Source organism: Ammodytes marinus (assembly GCF_949987685.1).
Source record: "Ammodytes marinus genome assembly, chromosome: 20".
In the NCBI taxonomy this organism is placed as follows: domain Eukaryota; kingdom Metazoa; phylum Chordata; class Actinopteri; order Uranoscopiformes; family Ammodytidae; genus Ammodytes; species Ammodytes marinus.
In genome coordinates, this window is record NC_137224.1 from 11291599 (window position 1) to 11307646 (window position 16048).

General features: G+C 40.2%; 1 protein-coding gene across 1 annotated transcript in view; it reads left to right on the plus strand.

Moving 5' to 3' along the window:
• Positions 1–3574: 3574 nt before the first annotated feature.
• Positions 3575–16048, plus strand: part of ngfrb (nerve growth factor receptor b) — a 31625-nt gene continuing 19151 nt past the window's right edge. The window contains exons 1-2 of the mRNA XM_080049235.1: positions 3575–3869; positions 11276–11417. Coding sequence (XP_079905361.1) covers positions 3834–3869; positions 11276–11417 — 178 coding nt within the window. The 5' untranslated portion in view covers positions 3575–3833. The remainder of the gene's footprint in view (positions 3870–11275; positions 11418–16048) is intronic.

Sequence of the window (16048 nt, forward strand, 5' to 3'; positions counted from 1 at the left end):
GATAGATAGGTTGTGTTGCCACAGTGATGTGGAGTCTTAAACTGCTCTAGCTTTGCCAGCACTTATTTCTGTACAGCTAAATATCCCCATAGAAACATCGCTGCGTTTATTTTCGCCACCAGTTCAATTCATTGTCGGCTTGCTCCTGCTTATTCTCCCGCACACATGCCTTAGTCATGCGCAGGCCGCTGATCTCCTTGCAAGGTTCAGGGGAGAAAAAAGCCAGTCATTTTTTTTTTTTTTTGGAATGGCATTGTTCAGGGCCTTCAAAGATCGGGGCCCCACATTTAACTTACATTTTTTTTTTTTTTTTTTTTTTTTATGGGCCCCCCTCTGCCTTGGGCCCCCCCACGACTGTCGCACTTTCCCCCGCAGTCCATCGGCCCTGCACACACACACACACACACACGCTTTTTCCGCAGGACCTGCTACCTGGAACAGAATCCTTTTTCTCGGAACCTGAGATGGGACACTGAATGTCTCCTGGACCACCCATCCTGTGTCCACTCACTGGTGACAGATGGTCAGTGGCTGTGAGTGTATGTAGCATGTGTCGTCGTGTTTGTGTGTGTGCACATTTGTGCGACTGCATGTGTTAGTCTAGATTTTTGTCATTGTGTCCATGTGCTTGCAGCTCTGTGCATGCGACAAAAATGTGTACAATCTCCTCCCTATTCCTATTCCAGTGAACATAGACAAGACAAAAATAAAGCCCATAGCTTGGTTGGCTGTTTCAGCTTCCTTGATCGTCCACTATTAATAATAATAACATATGTATGGGTCAGTGACGAATAAAGGTATAAAAATGGGGGGAAAAAAGTAAAGTTACAAATGTTATTTGAAGCACTTTCTAAAGTCACAGTTTTGTTCACTAAGTGTCATTAATGCATTTTAATTAAGATTTGTATTTTTCCCATCAAAATGTAATTCGGGATAACAGTAATGTAATTTATATTTTAGTCAAAAGAGTATATGTTTACATTTAGAATATTTTTTTTATCTTCATTTGAATTTTTGTCAGCTTTTCAATTTCTTCAAATGACCTTTAATTTTTCTCTGATTGAATAAATTCCCTGAAATCCTCTAATTGCACTAAAATACACAGAACATACATAATAAACCATAATTTTTTTTTTTTAATTCAACCATTTCTGTAAATATTTACTATTGTCTCCTATGTATTACAGGGACTTCTCTCATGGCAATCAGAAGAGACCCATCCGTGTTCCTGTTGAAGCAGTTTTTAAAGGCTTTCTTATTCATTCAGAGTTGTTGTTTTTGCAAACCGTCTTCTTGCCATCATAGCGTCAGAGAGTCATTTCACGTGAATAAGTATACAGTGAATACCCAATTGAATTACAGGGGCCACATTATAAATTGGATTTATTAGGCCCATTGAAGGGACTCTGAAATGGATTTTCTTTTTGTCTGTCTGTCTGTCTGTCACTCTCTCTCTCTCTCTCTCTCTCTCTCTCTCTCTCTCTCTCTCTCTCTCTCTCTCTCTCTCTCGTTGCACTAATGTATTATTCATCTACCCATAGCAACCCAGCTTCCTCTCTCTTGCCCCGGTCCCCCGGTAGCCTCGAGTCTTGATACAGTAACATAAATCACTGTATCATCCAGATGATGTAGGTAAAAACATAATTCTTGAATATTTTACAAATTCATTCAGCATGTTTTTAAGTTACTTTTAAGCAGGTTTTAGGCTCTCAGTTTATTGCAAACTCCAAGAAAACCTGAGGTCTGCTGCAACTCTCAGCTCTTTTAAATCAAGTCTGAAGAGTTTCCCTTTTAACCTGTAATTTTAATTTAATTGAAATGTTGTATTTTTATTGGGCTAGAGTCCCAAGGAAATAGGTTAAAGTCATATTTTACATTCACTTTTAATGTCTATTCTATACTTGATGTGTTTTAATCTTGATGTATTTCATGCCCCTGTAAAGCACTTTGAATTGCCTTGTGTCTGAATTGTGCTATATAAATAAACTTGCCTTGCCTATCTACAGTGTCAGTCAAAATATAATCCACGATTTACACCTCATGTAAACAATAACATGCACAATAATGCAGCTTTTACATGAATTATAAGAAGTTCTAGAGTGCAAAATTCAAAACTGTGTCAGTGTCCTCAGTCAGATGAAGACCAATTGTGAATGACTGTAAAACAGGAGAATGTGAAAGATTTGCTTAGTACTACTGTATTTCTCCTCATCTAGTTCTACTCGACTACTTTTTTTTTTAACCTTTATTTAGGTAAATCCCCAATTTTGCAAGGGAGACCTGTTTCCCTTTCCCACGTTACTACTGCTGTACACCAGAATGTGCTCCTGCTGCAAAGTGGTCGAGATAACAAGAGGAGCATATAATAAATCTAAAGAAATTAGCTAACGACTTTTATAAAAGTTGTAAACTCCATTATGGGCTTTGTTATCATGCCAGGAAAAATTTGAACTAGCACCGACTAGTTCATGCCCTTTTACGTCAGTGGTTTATGCTGCACCACAATAATTACGGTACCCACCACTAAAAATGAGTGATTGAGGGAGATATAAGATAACTAATTCTGCTGTGGGGAAAAAGCAGTGTGTGAAGACTGTGCAGAAAGACAGCACACTGTGGCACACATCTACACGTCATTATCACAAACAACTTTGTCAGCCAATTACTAGATCCACATTATCTGACGTCACACTGAACTGGGCGACATGTACAGTCCTGTTAGTGCTTCTCAGTAAAACATGATGTGATCCACGGTTTATATCCGGCCAACATTTGACCTCAGGCGTCCGCCCTATCCAACAGTCGATTGCCTCTTCATATGCATAAAGGGAACAGTGATATCATGTGATTCCACCTAACTCCCTCAGATAAATGGTGTTTAATATAGCACAGAGAAGGAACACTTTAGTTGAGAAAAAAGTGCAGCAATTACACACAACAATGCTGTTTTTTTCTTGGTTATCTCACCTAGACCTCAGAGAGTAGAGTGATGGGGTGAGGGATCAGGTGTAGTAACAGCATCATCATGCTCTGATTAAGAGTTTGCTTTTATTGCAAGTTTTGTTGAAAGTTTTCTGCTGCAAACATTAGTGGAAGTCCTAAACCAGTGTGTGTCTCTCAGGTATTTAAGGTGCATTCTAACTGTCAATATGGCTGCTTGTCTAAGCAGTGAAACACAGGTCGGTTGCATCATGCTTCTTCAGGCAGAAATAGAGAGCAATCTGATAGATCTCTCTTGATTTAAAAAAAGAGGAAGTTGGAGAAACATGACATGTTAACAGTCGTCCTGGTTGCATGTCAGTAGGCACAGCAGCCAAATGCACATGATTAACATGATATTTATTTGTGAAATTATACAAACTTTAAGGTGGTTGGTTTGTCCGACTCACCAGGATCATGTGTGTGTGTGTGTGTGTGTGTGTGTGTGTGTGTGTGTGTGTGTGTGTGTGTGTGTGTGTCTGTGCAGTGGGCGTGGAGAGGGAGATGGCTCCTTCCCTGAAGCCGTTGAGCTGAGCGCGCCTGTCATATGAGCCCCAGTAGGAGAAAAAGTGCACGCACGCACGGAGCCGAACATTCAATGGGTCAATCTCAGCGAGCTTATTCACTGCATTCTTTCCGCGGCCGAAGTGAGTGAGTGATTCTCCCGTCCTGCAATACAAACTCGGCAGCAAAAAGTTGTGCTATTTGGGGAAAATTTCTTCTAAAAACTCAGAAGAAAGTGCACTGGCTGACGCAGCGATGACAGCCGAGTGCGTTTCACTTCGAAGTCACTGAGAGCCGCATCCTGCCGCGTCGCATCAGATCCTTCTGGGAAGATAAAAAGGAGATACAGGATGAATTCCGCTTTGATAGCAGTGTTACTCGGAGTGGTGAGTATGGCCTGTTCTCTTACATAATCAATGTGTGCTTTAAATGTTTGCCACGCGAACTTAACTTGCGTAAATCCTTCCAGGCACGCTCTGCGTCAACACCTGCACATCCACACACCGCCAAATAAGTAAAGGAGGCAGTTAGTAAGGGGAGGGGGTTGTGGGGGGGTTTGAGAGAAACTTTACTCCTTCCAAAGATTTGTCCCCCCTTCCCAGCCTTGAGCAGCCATCACTGTTTTTGACAGGAAATATGTGTGTTTAGGTGAGTTCCCTGCATCGAAGTGAGATGTTTAACGACCTTAACTTTCCTTTATGACAGTTTGGATTTCAGGAGTTTGATCTCGTTTTGAAGGGCTACAATGTGTAAAAATGTGATCTGTTATTCCTGGAAGGTAAGAGGCCTGTCTGTCTGTCTGTCCTTGCACCTGTCCTGTCTCCATACAGTGCAGTCCCCCTGGCTGACAACAACGTATGCAGTGGCCATTCAGGTTGATACTTTATAGCTCCAGTTGCTGGATCTGCACAGTTCCACCCTTCTCAGTTACATGTGGCCATACAGACAGCAGGACAATACCAGTGTCACAGTGGTCTCCGTTAGAGAGGAGCCTACACATAAACCCTGTGTTAGCTGATGAGGGCTTCGCTGAATTCACTTATTCTTCTTATTTTTGATTGCATTTTTAGATGTTCAATGATAGAAATCTTGAGAGGATGCGTGAGAAACTCTGAAGAGACAGATCCTCTTGTCTCCCTGATTTATCTCTAGTTCCATTGAGGCCATTGCAGGCCCAGTAAGGAAATATATCTATCCCTCTATCCTGACAGGACACGGTCAGTCAGTCAGGGCTGCGCAGTGCAGTGGGCTTGTCAAGGTCCTGGTTTAGGAAACAGGGCCACATCACTGTGATACATGACAGCTGCTGCCACTGATGGCTATGCATCCTCTGCTGGCTCAGCGCATGCAATATTGATACAGCCTGAACCATCCCCCTCATGAACAGTGCCTCATGGTTTCTCTCCTCCTTTCACCTCCCGCATCATCACTCTCTTCTGATACATGTCTGCCTGTCTGTCCATCTCGCTTCATATGATGATTCAGCGTTGTTTGGGAAGGAATTAGCCATACTGTCTTTGCCAACCGGTGTCCCCCCCCCCCCCCCCCAGCTGTTTTACAATAAGCTCTAGGCCTGCATTCAAATGAGGCCCACACATTGGAAAGACTGGTATAGTGGAACAATAATGGCTTAACGAGCGCTGACAGCTGAGGTCCAGAGGTTAAGTGCCTTCCAACTGAAAATTGACCGGCGCATTAGTAAGATTGGACGGACGGACGGACGGAGCTCTTAAGTGGTGTGTCCAGATGCTTCTTGCACATGCCTTTTGCGTTTGCTTGTTGCCAGAGTGTGTGATCATCTTGCTTCTTGCTACTTGCTTTGGGGGAGATCAGCTGACAAGAGTTGAAGAGTGCGGCCCTCTCTGACTCCCATCAAGAAGCCAATTACAGGGAACGTGCAAGTCGAGTTGCAACTGTATAAGTACTGCGCATCCTTTTCTTTCATTCCACAAGCTATTTGTTCAAATCACATTACCCTCTAATTCATCTGCATGCACAACTAAGCTGTCATTAGTGATGTGCATGGATCTCAGTTTTTGGTCCCTGAGATGTTTTTCTTTTTCGGTGTTGCACTCAATGAAAGGGTCATAGAAAAAACAAGTCTAAGCCTTGGACTCACTTCAAAAGTGTCAGTTAAACATCTCGGAGCAGGTTTGCTCACATCGTTGTTGTTAGATAGTGATGTGTGTGTGTGTGTGTGTGTGTGTGTGTGTGTGTGTGTGTGTGTGTGTGTGTGTGTGTGTGTGTGTGTGTGTGTGTGTGTGTGTGTGTGTGTGTGTGTGTGTGCGTGTGTGTGTGTGTGTGTGTGTGTGTGTTGATTCATCCGTAATGAATGCTGTGTTTGAGGTAGAGAATGTGCTGGGCTGAAATACAGTTTTTTCCGATTGCTAAAGCACAATGGGCACAACTAAAACCTCATGTGCAAAACTCTTAACACAGTGCGCACTACAGAAGTCCATGTGTTCCAAACTGTGTTTCATTTTTCATTCATTTCACACAAAATGCATACAGAAACCTCATTGACCAAAACTCAAGAGCTCTTCTACCATTCATAATGAACAACCTGCAAAACACTGTGTATTTCTGGCAAAATGTTCAATTGCTAAGACACTGTTTTCAAAACTCTTAGGAACACATTCAAAACAAAATATTGGATTCTAAATTTACCTTATTGACATTGTGGAAGAATATTACCAAGAATATTACTAATATGTAAAATAAATTGCTTATTGAATTTCAGCTAAAAGCACAAAACTTGAAAATAAAATATTACAATTTTTTTTTTAATGACAGTTTTTGCCGATTGCTAAAGCACAGTGGGCACAACTAAAACCTCATGTGCAAAACACTTAACACAGTGTGCACTACAGAAGTCCATGGGTTCCAAACTGTGTTTCATTTTTCATTCATTTCACGCAAAATGCATTCAGAAACATCATTGACCAAAACTCAAGAACTCTTCTCCCATTCATAAACAACAACCTGCAAAACACTGTGTATTTCTGGCAAAATGTTCAATTGCTAAGACACTGTGCTCAAAACTCTTAGGAACTCATACAAAACAAAATATGGGATTCTGCATTTACCTTATCGAAATGTGTTGAAATCGTAGGAGAATATTACCAAGAATATTACCGATATGTAAAATAAAAAAGCTTATTGAATTTCAGCTAAAAGCACAAAACTTGAAAATAAAGTAGGCCTATTACAATTCTTTTTTTTTACAGTTTTTGCCAAATGCTTACACACATGTTGCAGAATTTGTCTCACTGTATTCAAAACTCATAGGAGCACATTCAAAACAGAGTGATGGCTTCTGGCATTAGCTATATTGAAATGTATTGCAAATCTTAGTAGAATAGTACCAATATATAAAATAAAATACACAGCTGATAACAATTTCTAGTTACTGTTGGACCTATAAAAAGGGACAGGTTCACAATTTAGATCTCTTGGGAAAAAATGGATCCAGAAAGACAGGTCGGTGTTCAGAGAAGGGTGCCCGGGAGAGTCATGATGCGAGGAGGACCAGGAAGAGGAAGAGGGAGAGGAAGAGGACAAGGAAGAGCAAGAGCTGCTGTCTCTGATGAGATCAGGGCCACCATTATCACCATGGTCTCTCAATGACTGAGGCAGGTTTACGGGTCCAACCAAATATCATACGATCAACAGTGGCATCAATTGTTCGAATTTTCCGGGAAACCAACAGGTAAGATCTGCATTCCTATAGTACAGTAAATGATGAACTGAATTCCTGTAACTAGGCCTAGGCCTATGTAAAGAGTCATTTTTAGTTGTTCTTTCTAAATGTGTTTTATAATATTGATATTTTTCTATTACTGTATATACAATAGGATCCAAAGATTGCCTCCCACTGGAGGAAGAGGCAGAATATTTACTGATGCGCAGGAAATAGCAATTGTTGACATGGTTGTTGCCAACAATGCTATAAAACTGCGGGAAATTAAAGAGAGAGTGCTGGCAGACGATGAGATCTTTGTAGATATCAATTCAGGAGTTTTTGTTGCATACAGTATCTTTTATTTTTTTTTAGTAAAAAATAAAAGATACTGTATAGCACCAAATTGCTGTGTTTGTCATTCATTCTTGTCATATGGTACACTACAGTCATCAAATTTCATCTTGTTTTCTCATGAAATATTGTTTTACATGTGTATGTGAAATCACTCGGATCATTTAAACTTCAAAGATTTGACTTTAAATATCAAAAGTTCATCTTTTATATTTTGCTGCTTGTTGTTAGTGTTTTGTAGGTCTGTGTGTTGTGTGTGTCAATGTGTGTTTTTCATTGTAACATGTTGCCAGTGTTTTGCACCAGTGAGCTTGTTTTGAGACATGTATGAAGAGTTTTGTTGCTGTGAGTGATTTTTGGAGGCGAAATTAACTGAATTGCACAGATGGGTTTTAGTGATGAACACTGTGTTAAGAGTTTTGCACATGTGGTTTCAGTTGTGCCAACTGTGCTTTAGCGATCGGCAAAAACTGTATCCGCCAGGATAGAAATCGAGGGCAAGAAACTGTTTTTGTAGTTGTCAGGGTTAATGTGGCGTTCCAATGAATCACAGACTGGTTTGCTGCCCTAAACATACCTCCATACAGAGAAAAAAGAAAATACATGTAAGATATGATGTTTATCACTGTAAAATGTGAGGCTCAATGCTGAAGATAGGGAGGAACCTAACAGTTCTCACCCACTCTGTATGAGAGATTATACTCTATTACATTATTTTGGTTTTTTGTTTTTCGTATGTATTGCACAAAAGGAAACTCTTGAAACCAAACCTTACACTCCCTTTTCAAAACAGTTTTTAGCATCAATATGATACACACATGCACCATTTGAATTACTCTTTCAAAGCAGCAACAGTATACATGGATGTGCTTTATGCAAAACACAGATGTTTTTAGAACTTTGTAAGGTTTTTGAATTTAAAAATATCTTTTTATATCTTATCTATATTTTATATCTTTTTTAAACAGACTTTTTGAAATATTGATATGCTAGCCTACTGTAAAGTTTATCTAGACACATGAAAATAAAAATAGAAAAGCTTAAAAAAGCACATTGCCTTATCCACATCACATGCAATGCCATCCTCTGACTAGCAAGTAGTAAAATATTGCCTGTTGTCCAGTCCAAATGTCCTAGTTATGGAGCTACTGTGTAGCAAGTCAGGTTGGACTCACTCAGGCCATGAGATACTGAATCAAATTGCTCTGTTTTCATTTACTATTGTTTTACCTAAACAATATGGTATGGTCAAATGGAAATATGTTACTCTTACAGTATTTTCTAATGAAAGTGCTTTATTTGAAATCACTCAGATCATTTATACCTCAAAGATTTTAAATATCAAAAGTTCATCTTTTATGTTTTGCTGCTTGTTGTTAGTGTTTTTTAAGTCTGTGTGTTGTGTGTGTCAATGTGTGTTTTTCATTGTAACATGTTGCCAGTGTTTTGCACCGGTGAGCTTGTTTTGAGACATGTATGAAGAGTTTTGTTGCTGTGAGTGACTTTTGGAGGCAAAATGAACTGAATTGCACTGATGGGTTTTAGTGATGAACACTGTGTTAAGAGTTTTGCACTTGTGGTTTCAGTTGTGCCCACTGTGCTTTAGCAATCGGAAAAAACTGTAAAGTTAAACAAGCATTTTCTGGGCATATTCAGGTACTTTTGGCTAGTTTGGTGGGACCACAAAAAGGGCCTAACAGCACAGACGGATTCATTGATTTAATTAAAATCAAAACTAAAAAATCACCAAGACAAAAGAGTTAAAGTTCAATGATTTTTGAACGTATTCCCATAACATGAACTGTCTTTGTTTCCAGAAAAAGTCTTCCAGTCACAAAATGGGGAAGGATTCAGGAAACAACATTCTTAGATATTGTCAGGCATGTCGCATCAAACATTTCAAAGCAACAGTTTCACCACAAACATGAAGATATGCACACATACTACTTGGAAAACTGAATACCAGAGATTTGAAGGTGAATAGTCCATGACACCATCAAGGGGCAAGAATGAGAGCTGTTATCACACACACACACACACACACACACACACACACACACACACACACACACACAAATACCCACCCACCAAAAGATACACATTACACAACATTATCGCCCAGCTGACTCAGAGGTGCCTGAGGGGACACTTGATGTTTTTCAGAGCTTTTCATTTTTGACAGCAGCATTCCACACACACCTGAACCCTGACGATGTATGTTGCTCACACACACACACACACACACACACACACACACACACACACACACACACAATGGCCTCCTAAAAACCATCACTCTTCACCTATCTGGAGAGATACATGAAAGACATGCCTTCTGTTTTGGCTCGGTGTCAGAGGGCAATTGTTGCTTTCATCAGTGTTTTATTTTGTGTGCCGACGATAAAAAAGAGACTCAGACGATTTTAGTGTGATATAGTGTAAAGGTTCAAGCAAACTCAAAGGTCTAACATAAACATAGACTGTTATAGGAACATTCAGGACAGGGCGTGAGAGTGCAAGTGTGTACATACTCTCTAATACATTAACACTAGAATATGTAGAGGCATGTACTAACAGCTTCACCTGTCAGCGACCAAAACATAAAGCACTCATCAGGTTACTGTTTGAAGAATGCAGAAGGTCAGGTAAGAGTTGTGCCTATATGGGTTGAAGGTAGCCTGGCTCCGCCCGCCCGCCTACCTCCGGCCAAATTTAATTTTCCCTTCAGTAGTCAGTCTGGGGCTGGGTGGTATTAGTGGAATCTAGCTGAGGAAAATTTCCGGCCGTCAAATCAGCGAGTGGCTGAGAACGATGACGTCGAAGTCGCGCTCCAGTTTCAGTTGAATGCTGCGTTCCTTTATACTCGGAAGAAGGAGATTTCCGACTTGGTAGTTCCGAGTTCCGACCTGTCTGTGTTCCAGTGCATCTGCTCGCGAAAGTATGGACGCCTAAAACCTTTCTCGTCCAAATAACTAAACGTTAGGCTCTAACAAGTTACTGTTGCCAGGTACCGGTAGATTCATAGACTACAATATGTAGTGAAGTCAGAAATTTCCGAGTTCCCTGTCCAACTGGAACGCACCGTCAAAAGCCGGCTCATGACACACGTGACGACCAAACGTGATGCGATTGGTTGGCTAATCCAGAGTGGCACTGGGCAGATCCAATAGTTTTAAACTTCGACAGACACCCGCCTCCAAGTGAGTGAACGTTTGCCAATTACAGCACTTCCAGACCTTCTGTACAAATGAAATGAAGTACGATGGTCTGGTTGGACCAGGCTAGGTTGAAGGCAGTTCCACTAAAGAATGATTTTCCTTCTCACATTGTTTCAGTTGAAAGACCCCAAAAATATTTAGATCCGATTCCGAAACAATGGGCAATTTTGTGCAGCCAAAATCATATTCCTCAGCCCGTATTCATAAATCACCTCATAACCACTTGGATGGGAGCCACTGGTTCATTGTTTGTTTTGACCCTCTTTTGCTTGCTAATTATTGTGAAATCCTGGATGTTTAAACCTCTTTCAGGCCTCTGTAAATGTTGGAGAAAAGGGAAAACACTCTCTAGTTGAACTGCTAATACTGCCCAATGCCCAATGCCAGACATTGCTGTGGTTAAGTCAATAAATAAGGTGTAGTTCTTCTAGATGGATGAATAAAGCCATTTCTTGTGTTGTTAATCTTGGATAATGGATGCTGGCTACTAAGTGCAAATGTTCCTTGTCCCATTTTGAATGATGTCTCTGGTGATCGGCAGGTTGGGGCTGTGGCCAATAAGGAGGACTGTTTGACGGGCCAGTATACGTCTAAGGGAGAATGCTGCATGGAGTGCCAGCCCGGGGAAGGTGTAATCAAACCATGTGGACTCACACAGACTGTCTGCGCCCCCTGCCTCGACAGTGAGTAACACAAAAAACTGACTGCTGTATGAATGCCATGTTATCAGTACCACACACACTTATACAGTCCCCTACAAAAGTAATGGAACAGTGAGGCCAATTCCTTTATTTTTGCTGAAGACTGGAAACATTTGGGTTTGACACCAACATATGAATATGAGACAATAGATCAACATTTCAGCTTTCAATTCCAGGTATTTACATCTGGATCTGATTTACAACTGAGAAGATAGCATTATTTATAAAGGAACTCCACATTTTTAGGTGAGCAAAAGTATTGGAACAGATAGACATAAAATAAATTAAAATTAATAAGACTTAATATTTTGTCACAAATCCTTCGCTTGCAATAACTGCATCAAGCCTGTGACCCATCGACATAACAAAACTTTTGCATTTTTCTTTTGTGATGGTTTTCCAGGCTTTCACCGCAGCCTCATTCAGTTGCTGTTTGTTTTGGGGGGTTACTCCCTTGGGTCTCCTCTCTAGCAGGTAAAATGCATGCTCTATAGGGTTTAAGTCTGGAGATTGACTTGGCCAGTCTATAACCTTCCATTTCTTGCCCCTGATGAACTGCTTTGTTTTTTTTGCAGTTTTTTTGGATCATTATCGTGCTGCATGATGGAGCATCTTCCAATCAGTTTGGTTGCATCTTGCTTTAAATTGGCAGACAACATGTTTCTGTAGACTTCATTCATTTTGCTGCTGCCATCATGTGTTACTGTGTTGTTGTCAAGATTAACCTTTGCCAAAAGTGATGGAAAGGCTAAAGTTTGGAGAAAGAAAGGATCTACTCATGATCCCAAACATACAGGCTCATCTGTGAAACACGGTGGAGGCAATGTCATGGCTTGGGCTTGCATGGCTTCTTCTGGGACGGGCTCATTATTCTTCATTGATGATGTAACACATGATTGCAACAGCAAAATGAACTCTGAAGTTTACAGAAACATGTTGTCTGCCAATTTAAAGAAAGATGCAACCAAACTGATTGGAAGATCCTTCATGATGCAGCAAGATAATGACCCAAAACGCAAAACGACAAAGGAGTTAATCAGGGGCAATAAATGGAAGGTTTTAGACTAGCCAGGTCAATCTCCAGACTTAAATCCTATAGAGCAGGGGTTTTCAAAGTGTGAGAGAGTGAGCCCCCCCTCAGAGAACAAATTTCAGCGGAGCCCCCCCCCCAAAAAAAAAAATTATTATTTTACAAATTTAAACATGTTTTTGAAACATTCTAAACATTTTTGTGCGTTTTTAAACACATTTAATACATTTTAACATCTTAATCCAGTGTTTTAATCCTGCTTCCTCACACACCCAGTGTTTTTTCGCTAGTGCCTCCAATGTCCTGCTGGAGGAGAATAGTGGCCAGTGGAGAACCAGACCCTCCTAGGGGGGTCCGGGGGTATGCCCCCCCGGGAGATTTTTTTTCACCTTTTTAAAGTGAAATGCATGAATCTGGTGCACTTTGAGAGGACAATTAAGAGGCTAAATATGAGGAATTTTGTGTGAACAAATAATTTGGAGACACTGGGTCTGATGAATTAGAAGCTATTGAAGAAGGACACATGGATTTTCCATAAAAATATTAATTTAAAATAAACAAAATGTATGCAGGGTCCTCTGGGTTGGGCTTGGTGCTCTTTTTCTTTAACGAGACCTATTTCTCTGTAATTTACTGAATGCATTTAAATGCAGTGAGGGGAACGAAGCAGAAGAACTTGTGTCCAGCTATGCCGCGATCTTAGTATAAAAAAGAAAAACTAAAAAAAAAAAAAAAATTTTTTTTTTTTTTAGTTTTTCTTTTTTTTTACATATTCATCCGCGCCCCCCCCCTGCCATAACCCCGCGCCCCCCAAGGGGGGCGCGCCCCACAGTTTGAAAACCGCTGCTATAGAGCATGCATTTCACCTGCTAAAGAGGTGTAACCCCCAGAAACAAACAACAACTGAAAGGCTGCAGTGAAAGCCTGGAAAAGCATCACAAAAGAAGAATGCAAAAGTTTTGTGATGTCAATGGGTCACAGGCTTGATGCAGTTATTGCAAGAGAAGCATTTGCAACAAAATATTAAGTTTTATTCACTTTAATTTTTTAAATTTATATCTGTTCCAATACTTTTTCTCACCTAAAAATGTGGTGTTCCTTTAAAAATAATGCTATCTTATGTGTTGTGTATCAGATCCAGATGTAAATACCTGGAAATGAAAGCTGAAATGTTGATCTCTTGTCTCATATTCATCTTTTGGTGTCAAACCCAAATGTTTTCAGTCTACAGCAAAAATAAATTAATTGGCCTCACCGTTCCAATACTTTTGTAGGGGACTGCACGTCATGTTGTGTGTTCAGTTTTCAACAGCTGCCTTTGTGACATTCTATCTGTAAGTTATGTTGTCCTCAAACGAGTCCTCTCATGACTTAACTGTCCATAGACACATGATTTTAACTGCAGGTTTATTTTTTATTTTTTTATATCATTCATGAATCGTCAATTACAACAATGTTTCAGCAAAGTTTGAATTGACAGTGATGGTTTTATTAAAACATTCTTGTAATAGCATTAATTAGCCATTCTTTTGGTTATATCATTTTCTTTTGTATAATAGAAATAATGGTATATCATACTGTACATAGATGCTAATGTCAGCATGCTAACATGCTCATAATGATGTGTAATGTTTACCATGCCCCAATTTAACTTTAGGTATGTTAGTATGCTTACGTAAGCTAACTATCCCTAAACAATGTCAGTAGTTTTGAAGGATGGCACTAAATGAAAATTCAGGGTTTCCTTAACATTATTACCAATTCATTATAATCCATCCAGTATTTGTTCAGGCAATTTGTCGTGAACCATAAATGTGAAAGTCACTGCGGCACGAGACTGGATTTTGCCAATGTCAAAAGGGAACATTGACTGGAAATTATAAAAGACTTGTCAAATTGTTGCCAAACCACCCAGAAACTTTAAACACTGGATAATTGAACACTTGGACCTTGGGGATCAATACCAATTTTCACTGCAATCCAGATGTTTTTTTACTATCTCGCTGACATTGCCGTCTCTCTCAACACCAGCTTGGATATGAGCAAAGGATACTGTGTTCCATCATCACTGCCCTTCTCATGGCCCTCACCATTTAGGGAGAGAAGCTGTGTAGGACTGTAAGTCTTTATGAGGACAGTGATGTTTAAAGGATACAATAGTGGGACCAGTTCCAAATGTTTAAAAAAAGTGGAAGATATTTAGAGTGACAGACATTTTGTAAAGTCACAGTGATTAAGAAGTGTAGATTTATATTGTATAAACACCACTGTTGACAGAAGGACTCAAAATGATAAATGTCTTCTCTAGGTGGTGCATATCTGTGTGAGTGCAGGGAAAAAAACACATTGGCATTAAGCTCTCTTGTAACGCTACTATTTTAGGTTCAAAGGTCAGTTTGAGGCTACAGAGCTGAGTGTTGGTCCACAGCCAGTTTCCTTACGCCGTTCCCAGAGTTTTCCTTGTATAAATTCCCCCAACATCCCTGCGTCCAGGCTACCGAGCAGTTGTAAAGACCTCCCCGGGTCAGTGAAGGATGGCAAACCATGAGCCAAGGAACCGCACAGTCAGGAAAAGATTCAGACTTCAGGTCGTGAGAGAAGTCACGGAGAATGTGGACAAAGAGAAAAGGATGTATTTTTCTTTGGAAACGAAGATGTGTCTCAGATCAAGAGTTATGTCTTTATCATACATGGTAAGCTTGTGTAAAAACACTTAGCCCTGGACTGCTTATCGTAAATTATCTTCTGCTCTTTATCAGCGTTATCAGTGAGTCTTTGAGGTTGCTGCTTTCTATTGCGCAACATGGAGGTTTTCAGGGTGAAACTATTCAGTCCCAGGGTTCTGGTTCATGAACGCAAATAAGCAAACACAGACAGACAGGGACAGGCTCTCACAACTGTCATGAGGCCAGACGGGCTCTGCAATGACTCATGGAAAAAGAGAGATGCAAAGCAGATAGCTCTCTGGGTCAGATAACATGATATTTTAAGAACGCATCAAACATATCGATCAGATCAGTAATGCATGGGCTCATAGAGCTGGAGTGTGCAGAAGCCTTTTAACAACAACTTCTTTTGAAGTCTCAGCCATCAGTGGTGGTGGGTGTTAACCAGTGCTAAATAGGCACGGCAGGTATGTCAAACTTTTGATTCCTCAAAGTTGAAGTATTGTCGAGTGCCGCTCGACATTTACTGTAAAAATTTGCATAGGGAAATGTAATGAATGGAAAGCTGGTTGGGCATACTAGAAAGTCCTTCAAATCAAATAGTAAATGTTTTGACATTGTAAGGGGTTTTATTTTTTAAATTTGGTTTTCTTTTTCATGAGCTATAAACAAGAAACTATTTCTTTCTGGCCTATGCAAATATTTATTTTCTGTGCAGTGTTAACAAACCTTTTGCAACAGAAACCACTTACATTTTATCTCCCACCATTTTTCTCCCTAATTATCATTCAACATCAAATCCCACCCACCATATGTCCTCGCGTGTGTTGTTTTTAGGGTAATCGCCCACAGCCGATTGCATCGAATGTGCACAAGCATGCGTTTATGGGAGACTGCGGTTTCCAAACAGAGCTCAG